At 49.6% G+C, this 26,760-nt stretch overlaps 7 protein-coding genes across 7 annotated transcripts; 6 read left to right on the forward strand and 1 right to left on the reverse strand.

The window, feature by feature from the left end:
* Nucleotides 1-483: 483 nt before the first annotated feature.
* ANOM_005241 (ankyrin repeat protein) lies at nt 484-3,861 on the forward strand (the record flags this gene model as incomplete). The annotated part of the gene is made up of 1 exon (XM_015550498.1): nt 484-3,861. The coding sequence occupies one exon, from the start codon at nt 484-486 to the stop codon at nt 3,859-3,861; it is 3,378 nt and encodes a 1,125-aa protein (XP_015407440.1).
* A 590-nt stretch (nt 3,862-4,451) lies between these two features.
* ANOM_005242 (putative pyridine nucleotide-disulfide oxidoreductase) lies at nt 4,452-6,089 on the forward strand (the record flags this gene model as incomplete). Its single annotated transcript, XM_015550499.1, has 1 exon — nt 4,452-6,089. The coding sequence occupies one exon, from the start codon at nt 4,452-4,454 to the stop codon at nt 6,087-6,089; it is 1,638 nt and encodes a 545-aa protein (XP_015407437.1).
* A 330-nt stretch (nt 6,090-6,419) lies between these two features.
* Nucleotides 6,420-8,266, reverse strand: ANOM_005243 (amidase family protein; the record flags this gene model as incomplete). The annotated part of the gene is made up of 2 exons (XM_015550500.1): nt 7,936-8,266; nt 6,420-7,878 (listed from the first exon to the last, which is right to left on the reverse strand). Exons 1-2 carry the CDS (start codon nt 8,247-8,249, stop codon nt 6,420-6,422), a joined length of 1,773 nt encoding a protein of 590 aa, XP_015407438.1. The 5' UTR covers nt 8,250-8,266.
* A 989-nt stretch (nt 8,267-9,255) lies between these two features.
* ANOM_005244 (uncharacterized protein) lies at nt 9,256-10,632 on the forward strand (the record flags this gene model as incomplete). The annotated part of the gene is made up of 3 exons (XM_015550501.1): nt 9,256-9,474; nt 9,544-10,052; nt 10,108-10,632. 3 exons carry the CDS (start codon nt 9,256-9,258, stop codon nt 10,547-10,549), a joined length of 1,170 nt encoding a protein of 389 aa, XP_015407430.1. The 3' UTR covers nt 10,550-10,632.
* Nucleotides 10,633-13,051: 2,419 nt separating this feature from the next.
* Nucleotides 13,052-15,239, forward strand: ANOM_005245 (putative triacylglycerol lipase (LipA); the record flags this gene model as incomplete). Its single annotated transcript, XM_015550502.1, has 9 exons — nt 13,052-13,596; nt 13,652-13,766; nt 13,828-13,946; nt 13,998-14,065; nt 14,116-14,206; nt 14,255-14,508; nt 14,555-14,841; nt 14,902-15,037; nt 15,100-15,239. The coding sequence occupies 9 exons, from the start codon at nt 13,052-13,054 to the stop codon at nt 15,237-15,239; spliced, it is 1,755 nt and encodes a 584-aa protein (XP_015407443.1).
* Nucleotides 15,240-17,092: 1,853 nt separating this feature from the next.
* Nucleotides 17,093-19,131, forward strand: ANOM_005246 (putative phthalate transporter; the record flags this gene model as incomplete). Its single annotated transcript, XM_015550503.1, has 9 exons — nt 17,093-17,313; nt 17,379-17,418; nt 17,472-17,600; nt 17,668-17,737; nt 17,801-17,848; nt 17,899-18,044; nt 18,092-18,309; nt 18,364-18,825; nt 18,888-19,131. 9 exons carry the CDS (start codon nt 17,093-17,095, stop codon nt 19,009-19,011), a joined length of 1,458 nt encoding a protein of 485 aa, XP_015407441.1. The 3' UTR covers nt 19,012-19,131.
* A 931-nt stretch (nt 19,132-20,062) lies between these two features.
* ANOM_005247 (glycine decarboxylase subunit P) lies at nt 20,063-26,115 on the forward strand (the record flags this gene model as incomplete). The annotated part of the gene is made up of 4 exons (XM_015550504.1): nt 20,063-23,201; nt 23,265-23,316; nt 24,291-24,589; nt 24,674-26,115. The coding sequence occupies 4 exons, from the start codon at nt 20,063-20,065 to the stop codon at nt 25,960-25,962; spliced, it is 4,779 nt and encodes a 1,592-aa protein (XP_015407442.1). The 3' UTR covers nt 25,963-26,115.
* Nucleotides 26,116-26,760: the final 645 nt, after the last annotated feature.

Genomic DNA, 26,760 nt, shown 5'->3' on the forward strand with positions numbered 1-26,760 from the left:
CAAACAGGATATTCTGTCAGCGACCCGCGCTAACCCAGCCACTTCGCTTAGTGCGAAACGGCGGCTGTTGAGGGCGAGAGCACAGCAACAGCTGGAAATGAAATTGACACGCATCTTGTCCCCATCATCGATGGTCATGGACAAGTAAACATGATGCAGGTATCTTGGCAACCAAGGGAGGTGGGGGGAAACGAAGTAAAAAGGGAAAAAGGAATCGCTCAGACCCTGCCAGAATACTGGACGTTATTGCGGATCGGCCTCAAAATCTGCAGCTAAATGAACTACCTCACGTCCGGGCCATTGCTTAAATGATCGACTTCGTATTGGTTTCCCGTGTGGTAATTACGCTAATCACACACTTTGCCGCAATTTTTACTGTCACAATCGCCATTTTTTCCGCCTCAGCTTCGATGCGCGTTCACTCGTGTCAAAGCTGCACCGACCGATAGAATGCGGTAGCGGCATCCGCCCAAAGCCTTGACCATGTCCAGGTCACGATCTAGTATTGCAAGTGACAGCGGTGACCGTCTGGAGCCGCGTTTATTACGAGCGGCCGAAAACGACAGCGTCGAGGCGCTGAGGCACATTATCGAATTGGCCCACGAGAATGGCCAGTACAGTGACAACTTTCTGCGAGTTGGGCTTATGCGAAGCTGCGAGCGCGGATGCATTGCTGCAACGCAGTATTTGTTGGACTTATTGTGCGTGAATCAGAAGGATGGGAGTAATCGACCCTCTCCGCTCGTCGCGAACAATCGCCCTTCACCGCTATTGCGCGCCGTTGAGCGGAATCACGTCCGGATAGTGCAGCTGTTGTTAGATTATGGCATACCTCTAGAGACGACGGATAAGGATGGTCGAACGGCGTTGATGACAGCCGCCTGGAAGAACCACTGGCATGTGCTGCAAATACTAATCGCACGAGGCGCAAATGTCAACGCGAAAGATCACAGAAAGAGGAATGTGCTGCATAACCTGGCAGCCGATAAGCACTGCAACTGGGGTGAGGATGTTATTGCACTTTTGTTGAAGACTGTTTGCGAGATCGATGGTGAAGCCGGCCAGGATGAGTTGGGTCGAACTCCACTGCATTGGGCTTGCGCGACGGGGAAGTTGCGCTTCGCAGAGTTGCTCTTGACAAGACCACATGGGCCCATTGCGAACGTAAATGCGACCGAGTACAGAAATAAAAGTGCACTTCATATCGCAATCGCTCACGATTGGGACAGTATTGTACATCTTCTACTCCGACACGGTGCAGATATTGACTCCAGAAGTGATGGCGGCTGGACTCCACTGCATAATGCTTGTGATAAGGGCGCTAAGGAGATAGTGCGCATTTTATTGCGCACTGGAGCCAAGATCAACAGTCAACTTTTGAATGGTATCACACCGCTGCATCTGGCAGCCCAGGCAGGACACACCGACGTCGTCCAATGTCTTCTAGAGCATCCGGATTTGAAGCGGAGGGTCCGTGATAACTTTGGCTGTACGCCATTCTTACGAGCAGCTCAGTTCAAGCGCAAAGATATCGTCTTGCTCCTGGCACCATTCAATAATGTAGATGCACTTTCGCCGGATGCACGGGGTGCTTGCGAAGGTTTCGAAGCGACAGTTGTCGACTTTGGAAACTTTCGCAACGAGAACAGAGTGAGAAAAACATCAGTTTTTAACTTACTATACGGGCGAGACCCTGATAATCCACACAAGCAAGCTTTTACTACTGTTCCCAAGGATAGTAAAGTTACCGACTTCAGGTGGATTCATCTTCCCGCGAACAATATGGCTTGGGTCGAGGCGCTGCTCACTAAGAATTTCATCGAGGAGGGCGCGCATGACATCGACAGCTTCAAGGGCCTTGAAAGGTCATTCCACTACCAACATCGAGGTCAAAGAACGCATTCCCTCTTTATGCGACCAATGTGTCAACGCACACAACGAAAGCAACGGTTCGATGAAGAAAAAGAAGAAAGCGCAGAGGAGAAGGTTGAGAGAAAGCTCCCTCAAATTGTCATCAACGGGCGTCTCCAAGAGCTGCCGAAAAGTCCAGCAAACGGCGGTAGCCACAAAGCAAAGAAGCAGAAGCCACAGGGAGGAAAGCTCGAACGGGCCGAATCTGACGATACCTCGAATAGCTCCCAAGGGAAAAAAGCGAAGAATCACACCAAACGGGGTAGAGCGAAGGGTGAATTGATACAAAATTCGAAGAATGACGAGCAACGTCGACATCCACTCTCTCTCTGTAAGGACAACGGACATTCTGCCACCAGCAATGTGTGCGTGTTTATGCCATATCTCCATTTCGAAACTGCTGAAAGAAGGCTGAAAATGCAAGAAGCAATACAACGAGCTGAGACGCTTAATATTCAGACTGGATTCTCTCGCTCCCCTACACGGGATGAGATGCTCATCCGCGCGCACCTGGCATCTTCCACGGCGTCGCTTCATGTCCGACGGACACTGGATCAGTTTTTCTACCCTAATATTGACACCCAGACCCGAGATCAGGACCAGGTGGTGTATCGCTATCAGACCAAGGGACAAGGACAAGAGAGATACGGAACTGAGCCCAAGATTTTCATGGTGGACCAACTGTGGATGTGGATCATGGGGACGGATTTGATCGTCACCTGTTTCGCACAACGATGGGAACAACCAAAAAATGACCCGCTAAACGTGTTGGACGGAATCATAGAGGACATAAACTCCAAGACTCGAGAACCAGTTCGTTCTGTATATGACTTGGCCAGCATCATCACAAACCGCTGTTCGGGTGTCTTTGACCGCCACCGTATGGGTGACGACGAGTACCAGTTCTTGGACATGTTCGAGTCCTCAATTGGCATTGCAACGGACCGCGAGACAGTGCTTTTTAATAAATTCAACCGTGCATCAGCCCAGGCCTCGGACTGGCTCAAAAACCATCGCAAGCTGAGTCGTTTCGCTCGGAACTCGCAGTCAAAAAAGGATGCCACCGACCGTGACGGCGATGAACAGTTTGAAGAAGACGAAGATGAAGTGCCCCTCTTCGTGGATAATCTCCTCGATATCGGACAGGAGATCGACCTTCTCGCCGAGGCTAAGGACATCCGTGACGAACTCAACATGATTCGTACTGTTCTACAACACCAGCAAGATGTCCTACTTGACTTCCAAGATGTCATCTTTGGAATTTATCAGGTAGAGCATCGATCGCAGTACGAAATCAAGAGGCGATTCAAGGAGCAGCAACGCGCGATCGACATGCACCTTAAGGACATCGAGCGGATGGATAAGCAAGCAGAGCGTATATATTCATCCATCACGGATTTGCTAGATCTAAAGCAAAAGCATGCAAACGCTTTCGAGGCCCGATTCGCCCGCGACCAAGCTGCTGGCACAACCCGCCAGGGCAAGATTCTCATGGTGTTTACTATCGTCACAACCGTCTTTCTTCCCCTGTCATTCATCGCAACCTTTTTTACAATGAACCTCGAAGAGTTTCCCCACAGCGCAGACGGATCGGAGCAACTCCCTCTCTCATACGTCGCAGAATACACATTCGGCATTGGAGTTGCCATTTCTATCCCACTTATTCTCCTTGCCCTAACTGTGGACGATATCGGCGATGGATGCCAGGAAGCCATCCGGCGGACCCGTCGGTGGATGTTTCATCGGAAGAAGAAACCCCGTCGGCAGTCCGCGATCGAAGAGCCAAGGCCTACAACGACATTAGGATTGGATAAGGTTCTCAGTGGGACAAAGTCCCGGAGAAGTGTTGATACACAATTGGCTGGAAGCTTACTACCTGTCTCTACAAGAGGAACCATTCGTTCTTTAGGTAAAAGAAGTATATTTTTGAGGCGAGATGAGATATATTGACGAGCTTATGAAAGAAAGCGATATGATTGGATGTAGATTTGATGTACTACTATATTATGAGATTAGTGCATACATAGGGCCCTGTATCGATGCCACCGGCACGTGATAATAATTACTTCTCTCAACTCCAACCTCTTTGCCTCCCATCTATCTCATCTCACATGCCCTTCCTGCTCAACGATTCGGAATTCTGCAGTCTGATCGCCACAAATTCGCATGTGGATCCGGATGATTGACTTGAGGAACTCGGAAATACGGCGATCCGTACCCGCCGGGTTCCGCGGGGAGATTTCGATGCCCTCGCTGATCTGGTCCAGAGTACAGAACTCTGCTCAGATTTATGCTAGCGTGCGCGCTGTTGCGGAGCTCTTTCGGAGGGACTCGGGCGCGGAAGCTCGCTTAACATTGTTGTTTCCATGCGCTGAAGAGATGAGGTCATCATGTCTTCAGAGCCAGTCATTGTGCTTTTGCATTGCCGATCCATTCAATCGTTAAACCTTAAACAACTACATAATAAGTTCTTCGAATGAAATGTCAAGTCGTCTGCAATTTCCTCTAAAGCGACTGGCTCTGAAATCTGTATACTGGAAATGACGTCGATGTTTGTGAATAGCCCTGTCCGTCTCGGACGGATATCCCGGCCTTTGCTATCAAGTATATGCCGAGTGGGTCGCTCGAGCTTTGTACAGTCTCGAAGATGTCTGGCTACGCAGGTTGACCATTCGGCGGCAGTTCCTGAATCTGACAGCGGGAAGGAAAGAGTGGTCATTCTTGGATCCGGTTGGGGAGGATATACCCTCTCCCGAAAATTGTCGCCAAAGTCGTTCTCCCCGGTCGTTATTTCCCCTCGCTCATACTTTGTCTTTACTCCTCTCCTGACTGACGCTGCTGGCGGGTCGCTGGATTTCTCAAACATCGTGGAGCCAGTTCGGGATCCTCACGCTAAAGTCGATTTCATCCAGGCCGCTGCACGAGCTGTCAACTTGGAAAAGAAAACTGTTCTATGTGAGTCAACCGTGGTCTCGAGAGGCGTTACAGAAACGCCACGGACCCATGAGCATGAAAGGGAGTCTGAAAAAGGCCCGGGGAAGGGAGATTTCTTCGAGGTTCCCTATGACAAACTAGTCATCGCCGTTGGTGCAGTCAGCAAGACGTTCAACACACCCGGAGTGAGGCATAATGCCATGTTCTTCAAGGATATTGGTGATGCGCGACGCGTGAGACGTCGGGTCCGAGAATGCTTCGAGCTGGCGGTGCTACCGACCACGACTCCGGAGATGCGGAAATGGCTGCTGCATTTTGCTATTGTCGGTGCTGGACCGACAGGGACTGAGCTAGCGGCATCCCTCCGTGACTTTATCTACAAGGATATGACGGCACTATATCCTGCCGTGAAAGGTCTCCCCACCATCACCCTCTACGATGTAGCACCGAAGGTGCTCTCTATGTTTGATGAATCCCTATCAAAGTACGCCATGGAGACCATGAAGAAAGAAGGCATCGACATCAAAACCTCGCACCACGTAGAAGGACTTCGCTGGGGTGCGCCAGGAGCCGAACCTCCTTACGAAATGGACCCCAGACACTGCCTCACAATCACAACCAAAGAAGAAGGCGAAGTAGGCATCGGGATGTGCGTCTGGGGAACCGGAAACGCAATGAACAAGTTCGTCAAGACAGCTCTCCAAGACGTGGAAACATTCCCCACCGCATCAGCCCTGCTGAAAGACGGCACCCAAGCGTCCCCGGAACTCGCAAAAGACACAACATGGCACATCAAAAAGGCACCCAAAGTGGGTGCCCTCCTCGTCGACGGCCAACTCCGCGTCCAATTAGAAAACGCCGACGGCAAAACCGCCGTCCTCCAGGACGTCTTCGCTCTGGGTGACAACGCCATGCCGGAAACGGGTGCACCACCCGCGACAGCGCAGGCGACGACCCAGGAAGCGAAGTGGCTCGCTACTAGGCTGAACAAGGGCGACCTTCAGAGATCCGAACCGTTCTCTTTTCAAAATATGGGCACTCTGGCGTACATTGGAGATGCCAATGCGTTGATGCAGTTTCCTACTGAGGTTAGCAAACCACCTAAGTATTTGACGGGACGGAGGGCCTGGCTTGTGTGGAAATTAGCGTATTTGACTATGAGCATGAGTTGGAGGAATAAGTTGCGGATTGCGTTCCGGTGGGTGTTGAATAGTATTTTTGGGAGGGATGTATCGAGGTGGTAGCCTTGGAAACCCTTGACCAAACATTTCAACCAATAGATTTCTCTTCTTTCTATGTTATTGGAGATACATATATGGGATGAGAGCCGAATCTTTTGGTGCTTGCATACCGCGCTGCTGTGACTTTAGACTGTTAGATGTTAACTACAGGGTTTACATTTCAAATATCTAAACAGAGACAGAAAAAATAACAAGAAAGTGAATGAAAGTCAAATAGTATGTATCAAGACATACATAGTCTATGAGAAGTCTAACCAAATATTACATGATGTCTATCATCTAAGAAAGCAGATATACCGGTGTTCCCACCCGACACCTAATCTCTTAATCTATTTACATAATCACAGGGAGGTTGCGAGTCAAATAGCCACGCCACTCAGGAAGAGAGCGTTGGTACTTGGTTCCAGTCGACTTCTGCAGATCCTCAATAGCACTGGCGTACTTGATCAGGGTAGGCTCCGAGAAAGCCGTGTTCATGATAGCCAGCCCGAAAGGCATGCCAGATTCCTTTCCAACGCCGGCCGGAACGGTAATGACGGGATACCCAGCTTGGGCGGCGATCTGGATGCTCTGTGCAACATCCGGAGGCACGAGGAGGCCGTCCAGGGTTCCGTTCTTGTACTTCAGGGCGGCGTCGATTCCTTCCTCGCGGGTGGTGCGCTGACAGAATCCGAGTGCCTGGTAGTAGGTCTCATCCATGACACCCTTGCTTTCGAGAGAGGCGATCAGACCGTCCTGGCCGGAGCCGAAGGCCGGGTGAATGCTTGGGTATCCGCCTTGGGAGCCGTAGTTGTCGAGGTTGTACTGGACGAGGTCTTCGACAGACTTGATATTAGTGTTCTCGACCTCAGATAGATAGGCCTTGAGGTTGTTGTAAAAGTCGACCTTGATATAGCTGTATTCGGACTCGTTGGCATATCCGCGAGTGGAGCCGTAGTCCCAGTCGAAGCCATCCGGGGAGACAATGGTCTTGTAGTGAGGCAGTTCAGTGCCGTTGATCACGGTGGCACCGGCCTGCTTGATCAGGTCGACCAGCTCAAGGAGTTGAGAGATTTGATCCTCGTCACCAAGGGCCCAGAAGGATTCCCAGGGGATACCGAATGTGGCACCCTTGAGGGCAGTCCTGTTGGTGAGGAACTGCGCGTAGCCACCTTCGGGAGTCTTTCCCTTTTGGGCGAGAGTGTAGTTATCGCGGGGGTCAATACCGTAGATGGCGTCAAGGGCATAGACTGCATCGCGCACTGTCTTTCCGAAAGTACCAACGGAATCCTGGTGCAGAGATTCGGGAATGACGCCAGCACGGGAGGTCAAACCGACAGTAGGCTTGATGCCGACGACTGAGTTTCTCTGAGCGGGGTTGATGACACTGCCATCGGTTTCCGTTCCCAGGGCGAATGGAATCAGGTTGGCACCAACGCCGACGCCAGACCCGGAGCTGCTGCCACCAGGGTTGACAGTGAGGTTGTACGCGCTGCGGCATTGACCTCCACGGGGCGTGAAACCCTCAGAGTAGTTGTTCGAACGCATGTCGGCCCACTCACTCAGGGCAGCCTTGCCCAGGAGGAGAGCACCGGCCTTACGAAGGCCGTGGACAACATGGGAATCACGGGGCACAACAGAGCCCAGAAGTGCCCAGCTACCCGCAGTGGTTTCCAAACGATCCTTGCTAGCGATGTTATCCTTGACGATGAATGGGATGCCGTGGAGCGGGCCGCGGGTCTTTCCCTGCGCGCGTTCCTCATCAAGGGCTTTCGCTATCTTGAAAGCATCCGGGTTGACTTGCAAAACCGCACTGGTGGTGACGTCAGTGGGAAGAGATATTAAATACAGGCAAATGAGGAAAACCTACTTCAAATAAGACTGAGTCTGGTAAATGCGCTCCAGATAGCATTGCAGGAGGTCAACGCTGGTGAGACTCCCAGCTTCGAGTTGCTCCTGGATGGCGTCGATGCTGGCTTCCTCTAGCTTGAAGCCATTGCACAAACGCATGGGGAAGAGGGAGGCTCCGTTGGCGCCTAAGGCAGGGAAATCATATTCATAGGGGTTAGTCACAATCTGAGCTGCAACCAAACTATCGTGATCGGACGGCTCAGGGTTGGCAGAAACAGAGTTTGCCAACACAAGACCGGTGGTCAAAAGCCGACCGAACAGTTTCGAGACCATGATGGTTGCACGATGATGAAAAATTGGTGTTTGGTAGGAACAACCGCCTTAAACGGGGGAAGATCGACCTTTTTGATCAGGGGTCGATCGCGCGCAAGGGGGAAAGCAATGTCAGAGGCGGCGGAGCGTTTTTGGTTCGTTCCACAACTCCACGTTCATATACTCATCTGAGAAGGTCGTGGCGGTCATTAACGAACTAGTTCCACCTGTACAAGGCTACAAGCAATAGTTTAATACTGGCAGTGATGAGAGCGAACCAAAGCGGAGAAGCAGCGGCACTAACAGCCGAACCAGTGTGGGAAATCCTCCACTCTTCGATCGGGGTGATGGTGTTGGCTGTTTCGCGACTTTTGGAACGTTGGTTTGAGATAGGATGGATCTCGATCCGATCAAATCAGGCTAGTCGAGAAATCATGTGCGCCACTACCGTGATGTCTCTAACCTCAGGCGTTCCCAATCGTATTTTGGGTTGAGCCTGCAGGTCAGCAAAAACAACCATCGTCGGACTTGCGAGATTAACTTCAGGGGGAAGAAAAGAGACAAAACATCGTTGGTCTCCTTATCTCCACTGCAGAATTTTTCGATGCAACCTCAGATATTTTTATTAATCCGAACCAAAGTTAATTAGCAATCAGATTATCCGCTACACGAGGCAACAACCTCCACCATCAGCCCATATGATGCAAGCCAAATGTCAAGCCCACAGCTTCGGTACTCTGCGGGATCTCACTCGTTGTCACTCAGTATCCACCGCAACCAGACTTTCAAAGTCATTGTTGGAGCTGATTTGACACAAGGCCCATTTCTGGGCAGTGCGAGCCATTATCAGACAGTGGTTAAAGTTCTATAACGGAGGCAATTTTTCTCTTATTAGTGTTTGCGTCCTTCATCCACCATGAAACAACTTGGTTTGCCTTTGTTGGATGGACACGACACGCCTACCTTTAAGATGGCACGCACGTCCCGCTGAGTGAGGCCCAATCCTTCTTTCTGTGGATCATTCTCCATGGGCATTCCCGACGACATTCTCCTCGCGGATGCCGCGGGGAAGATCCCTTCTGGGATGTCGCTCGAGTACCTCGCCGAGTCGCGCGATCGCCCGGCCATTGTGGCCATCATATTCCTGGTATGCTTCACCGGGGCGATCATGATAGTGCGGCTCTACGCACGGATATGGCTTGTCAAGAAACTCGGCCTCGACGATGCTTTGGCCATTCTCACGATGGTATGATCACCCCGGACAAATTATCAGATACGACGACAGAACTGGAATTAACCTTTAGTCCCGATATAGATGATCTACATCCCCTTTGTCGTTCTGTCTCTCGTTTTAATTTATTTGGGGAGTGGTCGCCATATGGATTACATTCAGTATGTCCTGGCGATGCCCACGGTGCGTCAGACTGAGATTCTAGATTTCGTTGCGCACATCCTCTACACCACTGCTCTGTTCTTTTGTCGATTATCGGGGTTGGCTTTCTACCACCGCCTGGCTGCACGCTCCAGCAAACTACACCTTGTGATCAAGATTGCAGCCGGCTTCCTATTCGCCGCATATCTTCCCCAGCTGTTTCTATTGATATTCCACTGTCGACCTGTAACAGGCCTATGGCCCTACCCCTGGCAGGAAGAACCAATCAGCTATAACTGTCTTACGTGGGGTCTGGTCTATTCCGTCAACTCCGGCGTTTCATTGACCTGCGATGTGCTCATGTTTATCATCCCGACGATCCTTATCAAGACACTCCACGTCTCTCTTAAAAGGAAGGCCCAACTCTCTCTCGTTATGTTTCCAGGTGTTCTGTAAGGCTTATCGATTCCCGCTATATCTCCACCAGATCTAACAAAACTGGAACAGCGTCATTGTCATTTCCGCCGTCCGGGTTTACTTTGTTGCAGTGGGCCAATGGGCTGATGACGGTAGTTGGGCCTACAATCCCATGATGGGCATCGAGAATGCCGAGATTGCAGGCACCTTGATCGCGCTGTCTGTTCCGGCTTTGAAGCCAGTATTTGGGAACATCTTCACTCATCTGACCGAGTACACGGTTTCGACGCGCAACAGGTCTAATATGAAAAGTCAATCGAAGCCTACATCCGGGTTAAAGTCTAGGGCTAGAGACAGTAAGCGCCTACTATCTTGGTCCAAGAACGGGTATGAAGACTATGAGATGATGGGCTCGGAGACTAATATCCCCCCAAGTGGCCCGGGACAGTCATCGCCTAAAAGTATCGGAGTGACCACCGAAGTCTCCATATTCCATGGACAACAGGAGGCGGACCAGAGACATATCGTGTAGAGAAAATAATACCTGCTGTACGACACTACGAGTTATTCTAGGGTAATAGATTATGCAGAATTCGCACTCTTCTGTTTCTTCGCGTCCCACTTTTCATCTTGTTTTCCTTTTGTAATACCTCGGTAGTGAGATATTTCTAAGCATGAGTAATTTGCGACCATTTGAGGTATCTCGGAGAGGAAAAAGAAAGAAATAGAAATAATCCACAAAGTTTTCCAAATCGATAGTGTATCCAAAACACCGGTGGTTGGGTTACATTAGGGTTTTTTTTAGAGTATTCCAGAAAAAACGGGGATGCGCCCCTATTTATTGGTAAGGTAACAGCCTAACGATGCCCTAACAAGAACACTGAGTCCCGCACACGATGTGGATCTCTTCTACAGAATCTCTCTCGAATTGAAGGAAGCTCCACCCTGGTTCAGGGCTTAACACGTGAAAATGTATATCGTACGTAGTTTCAAGTCACGTAAAAGTTTGTGTTGTGGATCTGCGATGTCTCAGGCAAGTGCCCACAGCACTTCAACTAGTGGGAATTAAATCTAAGCTATAAAGTATAAATGTAAAACATTCCGTGATGAAGATTCAACAGTTGATAAACATATACACTTCGGCCTGTTGTATGCGAGTCGATTCATATTCTAGACTCATGAGACATGCCTGTCTTTCCTCCTCTTGTCGTCTTGCCTCCTCTCTGATTCTTGCCTCTCTCACTATCCATCCCAATCTTGTTTTCTCTTTTTTGATTTGCTTCTAATAGAAACAGGTTAGCGTACTCAAATCCACAGCATATTTAGTATATCATTGTCCATACAATCCTCAAACGCCGCCTAGCGCGCTGACGCCTTCGCCGTATGGCTTTTGCGGTCTGAGAAAGGGGTTGTGGCTCAGGGGGCGTTGGACGAAACAGTTGATAAAGCTGTGCATTTTATCAAGAGAATTAGTAGTTGTAAAAAACTTAGATACTCAGTGCACCGAAGGATAAAATTACCATTTTTCCTCTGTTCTTCTTCTTCTTCTTCTTCTTCCTCTTCCCCTTTTTCTTGGCTACCGCGTTACTGGCCTCACTGGTTTGCCCATTTTGATGCTGCCGTTGCTACCAAATATTAACGTACTGGATACAGTCAAGAGTAACACCAACACCACAAGCGTATATATCTTCTTTGAGAAACACAACTAGGGCCGGAGACTATCGTCTATATGGGGTGGACCTCCGCACTTGAGACATATTGAACTGACCTCGTTGAAGTTATTAGTAGTAGTGTGATACAAGACATCCTCTAAAGAGCCAAAGAGGGAGTGGGTGGGGGAGGCTGTTGGTAGGATCATGTTGAGGGTGAGCTCTCGATCTTCTCTGTCTTGTGTAGGGTAATGAGAATCTGATCTCGGGGTTTCTTTTATTCTCTCTGTCTCTAAAAGGTACGTAGAAGAGTTGGTCGAGTATCGCTTCTGTGTAGTGGTGAGGTTAGCCCGGGTGAAGAGCAGGTAACCGTGGAGAGGGGGAGTATCGAAAGGAAGGTGCATACTATAGAACATGTTTCCTGCTTTGTGGGCTCACAATTTGGCTTGCTTGCTGCCTGGTAAATGTATGAAATGGGGTGCCTCTTTCTCATTTCAGCCTTACTATGTCTGTGCAGCGGATATAGATTGGGGTGTTGATGGTGGAAGAAAGTGTAACTGCAGACATAGCTGATGTTTCCATATGTGAATTATGTCTCACTGCTGAGAGACGTGACAGCAAGAAGGCTGGACTTTTGTAATATGATGTGAAATGAATAAATAACTAAAAGATCAAGAACACTTCGCGGCATATATGGGGTGCTGTATGATTGAAGATATTTTTGTAGTAGTCATTTGTCAGTAAACGCGAGGTGAAAGATGATATCATATGGCAGATGTTGTATGCATACTGTATGCTCCGGTAGTGAGCCAGAAAAGCTTAAGAGGAATAAGGAATTAGATACGTAATAAGAATCCAGGATGTAATCCTGTAGAATAGATGAAAGCTGAGGATTTAGCGCTACACTAGAAGCCGGCGGAGTGCTAAACTAGTGAGGGATTGATCGCCGTGGGGTAGAGTGAGATGACCACAGTACTAATTACCCCAGAAATGCAAATGCTCTAATTGGTGGAATGTTCGATGTTGGCTTCTCAGCTACTAAGTGAGGCTTTAGAAGATATGTGATCTCTTATTAGTGGAAATGTTTTTGCACTTCAATCAGATAATCCACTTTCCATGGTATCTCATCGAGGGCATTGCCAGGTCCAATGACTATCCGACCGTTTCTCTTGGCCGATTTAGGGAAATTTTAGCCAGGCATAGATTGTCGAATGATCGTTTACTGTTGACCAGCTCTGAAATCCAGGCCCCGCAAGCAGTCGATATGATGGACCACTCGGAGAAATTCGTTTTAATATAGTTGTGGCAATCGCCATCGTAATATATCATATATGTCTTTGAGACGCCTGGCTTTCTGTGAAGCGAATTGTGCCATCCACGAAATCATGGCTTGCCATTACCAGAAGCTGCTCTGGGGAGCTCTCACCCTTGGGGTGTCTGTTTCTGCTCTTCCAGGTCCATTGAAAGCTAGTCGAACTGATGAAAACCCATCACCACCCGTGGCTACCATAAAATCGAGCAATTCACAAACAGAAACCGTCTTCGTCGGTCGTTCGCTGCCCGAATTCGACCAGGAGTTATTTCTCGGTATCAAATACGCAGATAAACCTATCCGGTTTACCCCATCATCTCTGAAGACAGTTTATACTGCCAGTGATAGCGACTCTGGGCCATACACGGCCTCCGCAGACGACTTGAACATATCCCAGGAGGCAGTACTTTACAATGCTACAGAATACGGCTACGAATGCCCTGGATACGGGTCCGATGAGACCAAACTGGTCGACATGTGCTTGATACAACTGAACGAAGATTGCCATAATCTGAACATTATTCGGCCTAAGCTACAGCCCAACGAGACTCAACTGCTCCCGGTCATGTTATGGATTTTCGGAGGTGGATGGCAACAGGGCGCAACGGCGGACCCGAGGTAAGCTACTACATGTTAAAAACTTGGTGCGGTGCTGATTGGATTTGTCTGGCAGGTACAATATGAGTTACATTGTTCGTCAGGGCGCGTTGAACGATAAACCTGTTTTGGGAGTTTCGATTAATTACCGATTGGCAGCTTTTGGTCTTTTGGATTCTGAGGAGGTTCGGGTAAGCTTTTTAACTGTCATTGGCCCTCTACTTGGCTGTGCAATTGGGCCTGACGGCTTAGGCTTCCGGAAATAACAATCTTGCTCTTCGAGATCAGCGAGTTGCGATGCGGTGGGTGAAACAGAATATCGAGGCCTTTGGTGGAGATCCGGATAAGGTCACGATCTGGGGGGAGTCTGCGTAAGAAACGAGTGGATCTAGATATGGGTTACTGAGTACTGACGACCACAGGGGTGCCTATAGCGTTGGGGCGCACTTGGTTGCGAATGACGGGGACAATGAAGGTCTTTTCCGAGCAGGTGAGCTTCGTCTCAGTTCTTACTGTTGGCCCAATATTCTGATTCAATAGCAATCATGGAGTCCGGAAATGCCAACGGGCCACCCTGGAATGGGACAGACTGGTACCAGCCAATGTACGATCGCATTGTGAAAGAAACGGGGTATGTTTATCTCTAACATTTTTCGAGTGTCAGCTAATGAGGTAAAAGCTGTTCTTCTTCGACAGACACACTTCAATGCCTACGCGATGTATCATATGAAACACTATACGATGCAGCATATGAAGGACTAGAGTGGTTCGCAGCGATCGATGGTACATTCATCAAGGAGTATCCCCAGATAAGCATCACGCAAGGGAACATGGCCAAAGTGCCCATCCTCCTGGGAACAAACACAGACGAGGGAACTAGTTTCGGTACAACAGGGACGAATACGGACGATGAGTGTATTGAACAGCTTATATGTGAGTGTCAGCAATCACCAATTTAGAGAGTTACTAACAGCAGTAGCATCAAAACGCTGGGTGCTTGATCGTGAGCAAGCCACAAAGCTGCTTACGTTCTATCCCAATGACTCTGCCCAGGGGTGCCCATACGGATGGGGAAATACCACATGGCCAGATCTAGGACTCATGTATAAGCGATATGAGTCGATGGCAGGCGATCTTACCATGGTCGGACCGAGGCGGCTCCTCGCACAAAATATGGCTAAGTATAAAAACGAGGTTTACTCTTATAGATGGGATGTACCTGCTTTGAATACATCCAGCACTATTGGAGTGGGTCACTTCGCAGAGGTGAGTGTCCGGGGTTACCACTACCTACTGAACTGCTAAATAGTATTGACAGAAACCTAGATTCCCTTTGTGTTCGCCAATCCGGTCCAAAATATCACAGCACTGGGGGATGATCCCGCCCGTCTTGAGCTTGGTAACCTGGCCGCTCGAATGTGGACCTCATTTGTTGCCGATTTAGACCCTAATGGGCACAATGGTATGTGCCTTATATTTTTAATCTTTGTATATGAGATAAATGTAGAGATCTAACATACGCAGTTGCAAATATTCCCGTATGGCCGCAGTATTCTCAGGAAACATCGAACTTCGTGTTCCGCCTGCCTAAGGATGGAAGTTATATCGAGGCTGACACATACCGAGAGGATGGCATTGAGTATATCAACAGTATCCCCAGGTAGATAGCTGACTTGAGCTACCAATGCTTAATCTCCAAGCATTGTTGGGAGGCACTGAAGCGTGATGACCTTTACACATATACTGTGGCGAGTAGGTTAACTAATGGAATGAAACGATCCCAATCAAAGGGCGGCTGACCTTGAACCAAACTTATAGAAAACCAATCATAAAATATTTCGATACGTATGGCAGGGCTGAGCCGAGGCTCTTTATTGCAGAACCATGCCACCCACTGAAATTAAACGATGCTTGTGGAGTTAGCTTGGAATCCCTGCATGCTGGATTACGTGAGGTTTTATATACTTGGATCAGAAACCCTGGTGCTATCAAACCTTACGTGCCATCCCTGCCCCGCTTTGAAAGCTTTCTAGCCAAAGCTACTTCGTACCTCACAAATGTATTGTCACGATGCATGTGGCAGTAATGACCTACCTAGCATGTTTTCACATTGGGGAAGGAAAGCAGTAAATGCGGTTGTCTTGCACTTTGGCTTGTTGGAAGAAGGACGCCACCCGGGCACCACCGGCTATTCTTTACAATGCAGCTATTGATGGTAAAACATAGACAGACCGAACAAGTCGATTGACCCTATACTGAGTCATCTCCCAATTGAATTCCTAGGCAGACATCTGAGCTCCACAGTAGAGACTTGTAGAGCCGAAGCTAGATTCAAAGGATTTTGCTCAGATTCTTAGGGCCGTTAGGCGTATCTACTAACGAAATCCTAGCAAGCCCAATACGGCGTACACCATACTATGCACACGGACATCCCCCATGAAGAGTATATCTCATTCGACGTCTCGCTGCTCACCTGAGTCAGCTTAGCCCTCCCCCAATCAACCCACGCCCCATTCTAAGACGGGCTGGGAGGCCTATGACGATGGCCGAAAACAATAAGCAAGATGCTCGAGTACTGTTTTCGTTGATATTTCTTCAATCTTTTTCGAACTGTATGAGCTAATCTTGACGAGGTGTGATCTGTGCGAGAGTTTCTGCGAGAGTTTCCACGAGACGCAAGCTAAAAGTCTAAATTCCCCCGAGATTTGTTTTGACCAGGACACGGAGTTAATCCGCGCATATGGATCCTCCACATTGGAATTTTAGTTCCGAGATAGTCCAGTCTCGAACCTATCTGGGCGTTGGCCTGGGATTGGCCCGCATCCAGCCACAATCCTTGACCACGCGGGATGATACGGGGTTTCTGGTGAATGACCCAGTGGAAGAAGTGCCGTCGTGCTGGTGTCGGAAGAACCATGCGATCCAGAGAACAAAGAGCCAGACGCAGAAAACAAGTGTTGGGATGTCTCCGAGATCTCGACTGCTCGCACGGCGACTCCGGAGGTTCCAGCAAAGTGTCTGATCCCAGAGCGAATGAGGATAGCTGGATGTACTATGCCAAGCTGCCAAGTAAGTCCTGATGTCAATCGCTCAACACCCCCGCATCATTTTCACTCCACTTTCTCGAGCACAAAAAGCTGGGGAAATGTGGGGAGGTCACTGTCTTCCAATTGAGATAGCGATCTGTTTCCCAAGGCCGAGGTAATATGGCGATTTCAAGTCGGCTATCCTGGTTTGCTGTCGCCTCCAGCCTGGTGGCACGAAAGATGGCGTCTATAGCGCATTTTTCAATGGGTCTTCACCGTCCGGTGTTGTGCAACTAACGGGTGACACACTGAAGAGGTAATTGTGTTCAAAAGTTTAACTGGGTGCTGAATATGAGACAAACACACCAGACTGCCTCTATATAATCCTATATCTGCGCGGTTGTCCTCTGTGCCCCTCTTCCTCTCGACACCCCACCACCCTTCCTTCTTTGCTCCCAGAACGCACTTGAGGAGCGAACAATCAATCAGTCATGTCATATCCCAGCAGCGAAAAGGATCCTGGTGCAGACACCAGGATTGAAGATATCAATCAACCTGCCCTGAATGATGTTGACTACGACGAAGAATACACATACGCAGAGCAGCGTAAGATTATCCACCGGGTGGATAGACGCCTTGTCACCATTACCGGTTTAGCATATTGTGTGTCCCTCATGGACAGGACAAATCTGAGCATGGCTGCTGTCGCGGGGTAAGCTTCCCCGGTGTAGTGGGACATCTCCTCAATTGGATGATTCATTGATTGATCGCCCATAGCATGACCAAGGACCTAGGCCTGACAATTGGAACTCGATATGTGTGTCTGAACATTCTCATCATACATTTTGAGCCTGTTGCTAACATCAGTAGTCCGTTATGGTCCTCATCTTCTTCGTTCCCTACGTGATCTTCCAGCCACCTATGACAATTATAACACGGAAGGTAGGCCCTACCTACTTCTTGGGAACGATCGTCATTCTTTGGGGGGCAATACTAGTTGTAAGTCGCTCAACACACTGGTGGGTGAATGATCACCATCGAACAACCTATTGATATTGTTTCAAAGGGCATGGGGTTCGCAAAGAATTGGAAACATATGGTCGCAACCCGTGCACTGCTGGGTATACTTGAAGCAGGTAATCTCCCCAAACCCAATAATCCAATGCCTGGCAATACAGAGCTAATCAGATTCGATATAGGTTACTTTCCCGGTTGTGTATATCTTTTGTCTAGCTGGTACACTCGGTGTGAGTATAAACCTACAATACGAGCTACTCCCAAGCACTGACAGGGATAGTTGACGTGCAAAAACGGTTCTCGGTATTCTACTTGATCGGCTGCGTGGCGTCGGCATTGTCTGGTATTCTAGCTTTTGGGCTGATGCAGATGGGCGGGCTTCAGGATCTGGAGGGCTGGAGATGGATTTTTATCATGGAAGGCGTGGTATGTACGCTTCTTCCCTAAACGAACTCAATTGCTAATCCTAGTAGATTACAGGGCTGATTGGCATCCTGACCATCATCTTTCTAGTGGACTTCCCCGATAAGGCGCACAAGTCTTGGAGGTTTCTTAGTGAGAAAGAGTGCGCGTTCATCGTCCGCCGTATCAACCGAGATCGTTCCGATGGAGACCAGGAGCCCTTCTCTCTTAAGCGCTTCCTGTCACCTGCCCTCGACCTGAAGATCTGGGGTTTTGCAATGATATTCTTGTAAGGCGTGCCGAATGCATTTCGTTCTCTCAGCAATGCCCTAACATGCAACAGCTGCACTACGACTGTCACGTATGCCATCGCATACTTCCTTCCGATCATTCTTGAACAGGGTATGGGGTTTAGTACCGCTGCCGCACAATGTTTAATTGCGCCACCCTATGTGTTCGCCGGAATGGTAATGTACGCAACCGCCTGGATTGGTGACAAATATCGTCTACGAGGAGCAATCGTCATCTTCAATGCCTTACTCTGTCTCATCGGACTTCCCATTATGGGCTTTGCGAAAGGCAATGCTGCGCGGTACGTGGGCGTATTCTTCTCCGTGGCCGGTGCCAACTCCAACATCCCAGCTTGTATGGCATATCAAGCGAACAACGTTCGTGGTCAATGGACCCGTGCATTATCTAGTGCTACGTTGGTGGGTTTTGGTGGTATCGGAGGAATTGTGAGTAGCTTGGTGTTTAGGTCCCAAGATGCACCTGGATACCGACCGGGCATGTGGACTACTATTGCGTAAGTACTTGTCCTTTCTCAAGTCAAGCTTTGGCCGCATTGAGTTACTAAGCGCCCTGCAGAAGCAATATCCTCATTTTAATAATTGTGGCCTCTCTGAGCTTGTGGTTCCGCCGGTCAAACAGAGAAGCGGACCGTGGGGAGCGCGTCATCGAGGGGTCTCCAGAGTTTCGGTATACGATATAATTTAGCGCATAACACTGATTATTGTTTTTTCCTTTTCTCCTTTCTCTTCCGGTGGCTATCTCCTTCGTTATCATTGTATATATCTCAACGAGTGGTTTATTTAGCCGATGATAAATATGCAGAGGTATTGAGCAATGTTGCGTTCGAGTACCGACAATGTGCTTTGTTCTTTATTTAGGGCCTCGAGGGATAAACCTGGTCGCACAAAGTGAATCGTTGTAAAACCCCGCATAGCACAAATATCGAGATGGCGGGTCCAGACCGTCCATATCGTGTACACTGTACACTGTAACTTAACTAGTTACAGTCCCTCGTTAGTCATAGCATGTATAAATAGCCCGACTGTTGCTTCCGAGCTTGGACCACATCGGATCGGAAAGAACCTGTGGAGGGTCTCCTGTATGACTCTTCTGGAGAATCGAGCGCTGCTCAGATTAGCAATCAAAGCTGTATCCATATTGTATTGACATGTTCAGTTCGATTTAACGCATTTCGATTCAAAACTCGTAATAACCAAAGAATACTATAATAAAGCTATTCGAGGTAGAGACAACAGGAAGAAATACAGAAATCTCCGACCCCGCGTCTTTTGACCAAGACCATAAGCTAAGACTTTCCCGCGGGAAAATAATCTCTTATCGGTCGCGGAGAAGCCAAGCGCGGTTTACTGGCGCGCTTGCGGGGCAACTTCCCAAGGGACCGCAGAGTACTGTCGTGTAATCATTGGCTCGGGCGGCAGCGTTATCGGGTTATCGACAGTTTTCCGTGATTGTCCGTATCGCCCGCGGTTTCCTTGCCGGCCGAAGGAATCCATAGATTGTATGACTTTGCTGGATAAGTTTTTCCCTAGGGCCTTCTTGCGTTCTTTTCTTTTTTAAATCTTGTCTTCCTGTTCTTCATTGTATTCCTCTCCCCTCATCTATCCAACCTCCTACTGTCTCATGTGTTGAGCTATCGCCGGGGATTTACTAAGATCAGCACGTATTCCTATCCCTTGGCTTAGCCAAACCCATTGAACACCGCAGTCCGTTGGCCTCTCACACTTATCACAATGGCTGCATCCTGGTGCGCCCTCCGTGGCTCTCGCCAGCTTGCTCTTCGGACTCGCCTGCACTCTACCCCTTCCCCCATCGCACTCCGCAGAGCTTCTCCGTCCTCTCCCTTCCGCGCAACCTACCGCGCCCTGCACACAGCTACACAGCAGCCGTCACGACGACCGGTCTACACAAGCTCAGTAGCTGACCATGGTGACCCTCATCCACGCGACCTCTTCCAGCCCCTTGACACCTTCCCCAGACGTCATATCGGCCCTTCGCCAGATGCCGCAAAGGACATGCTGGCCACCCTTGACCCCCCAGTGGCGTCTCTCGACGAATTTGTAAAACAGGTGCTTCCCGCAGACATTCTGTCCAAGAAGGACTTGAAGGTTACCGATCCTCACGCCAAAACGAATCTGTACCGGGACAATGTGGGCGGTGGTCTCGGAGAGACCGATATGCTGAAGCTCTTGGATGTCTACCGGAAGCAAATCGATGTTTCTGGCAAGACATATATTGGAACTGGCTACTACGGCACAATTGTGCCTCCAGTGATCCTCCGCAATGTTCTGGAAAACCCCGCATGGTACACCAGCTACACCCCCTACCAGCCTGAGATCAGCCAGGGTCGTCTGGAGTCTCTCCTGAACTTCCAAACATTGACTGCCGACTTGACGGGCTTGCCATTCGCCAATGCTTCCGTTTTGGACGAAGCCACTGCTGCTGCCGAGGCGATGACCATGTCTTTTGCTACTATGCCTGCTTCGAAACAGAAGAAGCCCGGTAAGGCTTACGTTGTTTCCCACCTTTGCCACCCTCAGACAATCGCCGTGATGCGGTCGCGCGCCGAGGGCTTCGGCATTAACCTGGTTATCGGTGATGTTCTGGCGGATGATTTCAAGTTGGTGAAGGAACAAGGCGACAACCTCATTGGTGTGCTTGCTCAATATCCGGATACCGAGGGTGGCATCTATGACTTCCAGGCTTTGAGTGACACCATTCATGGTGCCGGCGGTACCTTCAGCGTCGCCACGGACTTGATGGCCTTGACCGTCCTGAAGGCACCCGGTGAGTTTGGAGCTGATATCGCGTTCGGTAATGCCCAGAGATTCGGTGTCCCTATGGGATACGGTGGTCCCCATGCAGCGTTCTTTGCTTGTGTAGACAAGTACAAGCGTAAGGTCCCTGGCCGTGTTGTGGGTGTCTCCAAAGATCGCCTTGGCAACCGTGCTTTAAGATTGGCTCTCCAGACACGAGAGCAGCATATTCGCCGTGAGAAAGCCACCAGCAATATCTGCACTGCCCAGGCACTTCTCGCCAACATGAGCGCTATGTATGCTGTTTACCACGGTCCGACTGGTCTGAAATCCATTGCTCAACGCATCATGTCCATGACTTCAACTTTGCAGGCGAAGCTTGCTGCTCTCGGCTACAATGTTCCGATCAAGACCAACGTCGCCGATGGCGGTGCCGTGTTCGACACCGTTACCGTAGAGTTGCCCACCAGCCAAGATGCGGACGCCATTATCGCTGCTGCCCGCGAACAGTCTATCTTCCTTCGTCGCGTGAACTCTACCAAGGTCGGTATCTCTCTGGATGAGACTAGCGGACGGGAAGAGGTCAAGTCCATTCTGCAGGTGTTTGCTTCTCATGCCTCCAAGGGTGATGTGTCCATTGATGGAGAGCTCGGTATCTCCCCTCTTCCGGCCAGCCTTGAGCGGACTTCGGAATATCTGACTCACCCGGTATTCAACACCCATCACTCGGAGACAGAAATGCTCCGGTACATCCACCACCTGGAGTCCAAGGACCTGTCTCTGGCTCACTCTATGATCCCTCTGGGCTCTTGCACTATGAAGCTCAACGCAACCACCGAGATGATCCCAATCTCCTGGCCTGAGTTCTCCCAGATGCACCCCTTCCTGCCTGCAGATGTCGCCAAGGGTTACACCCAGATGATTGATGATCTGGAACAGCAACTCGCCGATATCACCGGTATGGCTGAAGTCACCGTCCAGCCTAATTCGGGTGCCCAGGGTGAATTTGCGGGTCTGCGTGTCGTCAAGAAGTATCTGGAGGCTAAGGGCGAGTCCAAGCGCAACATCTGTCTAATCCCCGTGTCTGCCCACGGAACAAACCCCGCTAGTGCCGCTATGGCTGGCATGAAGGTTGTTACCATTAAGTGTGACACCAAGACTAGCAACTTGGACCTTGAAGATCTCAAGGCCAAATGCGAGAAGCACAAGGATGAGCTGGCCGCTGTTATGATCACCTATCCTAGCACATTCGGTGTGTACGAGCCTGGTGTCAAGAAGGCCTGTGAGATCGTGCACCAGTATGGTGGACAGGTCTACATGGACGGTGCCAACATGAACGCCCAGATTGGTCTCTGCTCTCCTGGCGAGATCGGTGCGGATGTCTGCCATCTTAACCTGCATAAGACCTTCTGTATCCCTCACGGTGGTGGAGGTCCTGGTGTTGGTCCTATCGGTGTTGCAGAGCACCTGCGCCCATTCCTGCCATCTCACCCAGCCAGCGAATACCTTCAGTCTAAGCGTACGGAGTCCTCCTCGCCCCCGATCAGCGCTGCTCCTTGGGGTAGCGCCAGCATTCTGCCCATCACCTTCAACTACATCAACATGATGGGTTCCAAGGGTCTTACCCACGCGACAAAGATCACTCTGCTTAATGCCAATTACATCCTCTCCCGTCTGAAGGAACACTACCCGATCCTGTACACTAATGAGAACGGCCGTTGTGCCCACGAGTTCATCCTTGATGTCCGCAAGTTCAAGGAGACTTGCGGTGTTGAGGCCATCGATATTGCCAAGCGTCTCCAGGATTATGGCTTCCACGCCCCAACCATGTCCTGGCCCGTGTCCAACACCCTCATGATCGAACCCACCGAGTCGGAGAGCAAGGCGGAGCTGGATCGCTTCTGCGATGCTCTGATCTCTATTCGCCAGGAGATTGCTGAGGTGGAGAGCGGCGCGCAGCCACGTGAGGGCAACGTGCTGAAGATGTCCCCTCACACTCAGCGCGATCTTTTGTCCAATGAGTGGAACCGCCCGTACACGCGGGAGACGGCCGCCTACCCCTTGCCGTACCTTTTGGAGAAGAAGTTCTGGCCTTCGGTTACTCGGGTGGATGATGGTAAGTTTCCCCTAAATTTCTATCTTACTTGATCAGGAGCAAAGCTAACCTGGACATCCACAGCTTACGGTGACCAAAACCTGTTCTGCACTTGCGGTCCTGTGGAGGATACTGAGTAGATCTATGATACCCATGTTTGATTTGTTTATTATTATTGTCGCCTGTGAGATACATTTTTTCAACACATGTTTAGTTGCTTGAGTTTTGGTTTGACATAATGATGGTGACACGACGCCAAGATTCAACATTCATGATAGACATTCGGGGGCGTTCTGGTTACTATTTGCATTTGAGTTGTACAAAAAAGACTCTATTTAGCAAAGCGAATGAGACTTGCCGCTATAGCAGCGGTTGATATTACAACTATTCATTGCATAACCTTGATCACGTTGATATTAATCAGGGCTGGAGCTGAAGGGCTGTCCTAATCAGGGGTTTCTTGATTAGGAAGTTGCTATCAGGGCACGTGAGACAGCGACTCAGCTCTTAAGTAAAAGATTGCTTTCTCTCAGCCTCGGGAGTGGTCAGAATCCCACCGGATCTTCTGTCGTGCGTGTGGCTATCTTATCTTCTCCGCACTAAACCGCTCTTGGCATCGGAACCGGCCGTGACCCGAGGTCACGTCCAATCTGGGATGTGGTTGTGGTCCTTGTGGAGCTGGAACGAGCTCAACCTTGAAGAATGACAACATTTCCCTTGTTGTATGAAATCTCAACCTTATAAGCAGTTTCTCCCTCAAGTGTTGAAACGTACGCAGCACCATCTCGTCGGAGTACAGTGCATTGGTGCAGTGCTCCGTAAGGTAGATAAGATTAAGGTTCTAACGGTCATGCTTCCGCCGATGACAGGTTCCTTGTAGTTCTCCTTTACATACCCATCAGCATCCAAGGTGAATCCATGGCATTCTATTCATATTTGAGAGAACTTATGCTAACTTATGGTGCGGCAGTCTGGACACAGTCAAACGACCTACACGTATAGCGTATCTTGTTACTTCTATCCCTTGACCGGTCACATATTAATCCGTTCGAGCTGGCTACTTGGCCCCATTGCAACGTAACCTCAGTTTGTACCCCTGAAAACTGAGAGAACCAAGGGACATCCCAACATGGCCCCCGCGTATATTGTCTTCGTCGGTACATTTGTACATCTTCCCCGGTCATCCTCGAAGACCCTTGCTATCCAACAGGGAGCTTTATGGGTTTCCACCGCCGATGGCCGAATCAAGGGTACCGACTGGACTGTCATCACTGACAGTGACCTACGTGACCTACTCAAAGAAAATAGCTGGGTCCCGGAGGATGCTCCCCGATATATATCTGGGACGAGAGTAAAGATCGTCCGCGCGAGGGAAGAACATAATGAATTCTTTTTTCCTGGGTTTATTGGTAAGTGGTGATTCGATTTTCTGCCTCAGATGAGTAGGCGTGTAGTAGTCATATATTCGTGGATATAAATACTGACAAGTTTAGACACTCACATCCACGCACCTCAGTACCCCAACAATGGACTTTTCGGTTCCACTACCCTCCTTGACTGGCTAAAGCAGTATACCTTCCCCATGGAAGCCTCATTCGGAAGTTCCCTCCCCAACCTCCCTTCGCCGAGGGCGTTCAGGGTCTACAACCAGGTCGTCTCCCGTACCCTCGCTAACGGTACAACCTTCGCCTCCTACTACGCCACCATTCATGTCTCGGCTACGAACCTGCTGGCAACGCTGTGCCAGAAACGCGGCCAACGTGCCCTTATTGGCCGCGTCTGTATGGATAATCCGAACTTCTCTGAACCCTACTACATCGACCCCTCAACTGAAGAATCCATCGAACTAAACAAGGAAGTCATCTCGTACATCCAGTCCATCGATCCGCAAGGCACCATGATAAAGCCAATCATCACCCCGCGCTTTGCGCTAACATGCACCCCGAAAGCAATGCGGGGTCTAGCGGACCTAGCCGCTTCCTACGAACCCCCACTACACATTCAGACGCACATCTCCGAGAACGTACAAGAAATCCACGACGTGCACTGCGAATTCCCAAACGCCAAGAGCTACGCCGACGTGTACGACACTTACGGCCTCCTGACACCACGAACTATCCTCGCCCACGGTGTCCACCTATCACCCAACGAGCAAGATCTGATCCACGACCGAGGTGCCAAGGTCTCCCACTGTCCCGCGTCAAACTCCGCCCTGGGATCCGGCATCTGTCCCGTTCGCAAGCTCCTCGACAAGGGAATCACAGTCGGTCTCGGCACAGATGTTAGTGGCGGGTATAGTCCTAGTATCTTGGAAGCCGTCCGCCAAGCCTGTCTCGTATCCCGGTTACTTCGACATGTGGAACCAGCCAGCGAAGGCGATGAAGGAAAGAAACTCGTGCTGAGCGTGGAAGAAGCTTTATACCTTGCCACACGCGGCGGCGCAGCTGCTGTCAATATGGAGAACGATATCGGTGGATTCGACGACGGCATGCTGTTCGATGCGCAGCTGATCCATCTGGGGCGGTTCTTGCCTGCGAGTCGGTCTAACAGTGGTGAAAGTCAGGTTGATGTCTTCGGATGGGAGACGTGGGAAGAGAAGATCCACAAGTGGGTGTGGAGCGGTAACGATCGTAATGTAAAGGGTGTCTGGGTTGGAGGAAAGCTGGTGCATGGGGAGGATGCTGTAGAGGGTGAGGCTCGGGCTGGTTGGTGGACTTGGGTATTGAGCGCTGGTGTTGTGGGTGTTGGTGCTGTTGCTGCTTTTCGGAGGCTGAGGTTTTAAGATAGAGAATTGTTACTTGTCTGTTTAGACGGACCCCTGGCTACGCCGGACCGTACTTAACGACCACATAGAATATCATGATATTCCATCTTTAGCAAATCGATAAGATATACGTTTATAAGAAGACTGTGAGGACCTGTGATAATGATGCCAAAATAGTTACCTCGAGGCCATATACAACTATATAAACCAACCTGTAATGTGTGTTGACTGACGCAATCAGATATTTACTCCAGGTGACGATCTACATCTGAACGGGCAAGGCAGCATGTGCTGAATATTATGAACTGTAGACCATACCTGCTGGTAGGTTTGTCTTGCCGCTGCAGATCATCCCGTAAAACTGAGCAGTTTATATTGTTTTGGGAGGTATGCTGTGAGGATGAATGGGTTCTGAGAATGATAGACTAGGGGATTGTCTACTATATTGCAGTGGCTATTTATTCAAGTGGTAGAAATATCATTGTGGTAGGCTTAGGTTATTGTTGTAGAGCATACTGATGGAAGGGGAGGAACATTGGTATGAGTGAGTATTACGTTGAGATGCTATATGAGGCTTTGTAGTCTTCGGGGCATTCGAAAGTAGTCGAGTCGTTCTAGTTTTTGTTCTATTTCGGAGGAAGGGCTTGAAGGTGGGTTGCTAGGTGTTTATATAACCATATGGTGTGTTCAATTAGCAACCCTTGTATACAATGTCGAGTTCAAAGGGGGCGATGATCCAATTAACAAAGGATAGACCCGTTAGTTACTTCACTATGAACAGAGTGCTGGCCATTTCATAACCAGCATCAATAAATA

The sequence above is a fragment of the Aspergillus nomiae genome (assembly GCF_001204775.2).
Source record: "Aspergillus nomiae NRRL 13137 chromosome Unknown contig00112, whole genome shotgun sequence".
NCBI lineage: Eukaryota > Fungi > Ascomycota > Eurotiomycetes > Eurotiales > Aspergillaceae > Aspergillus > Aspergillus nomiae.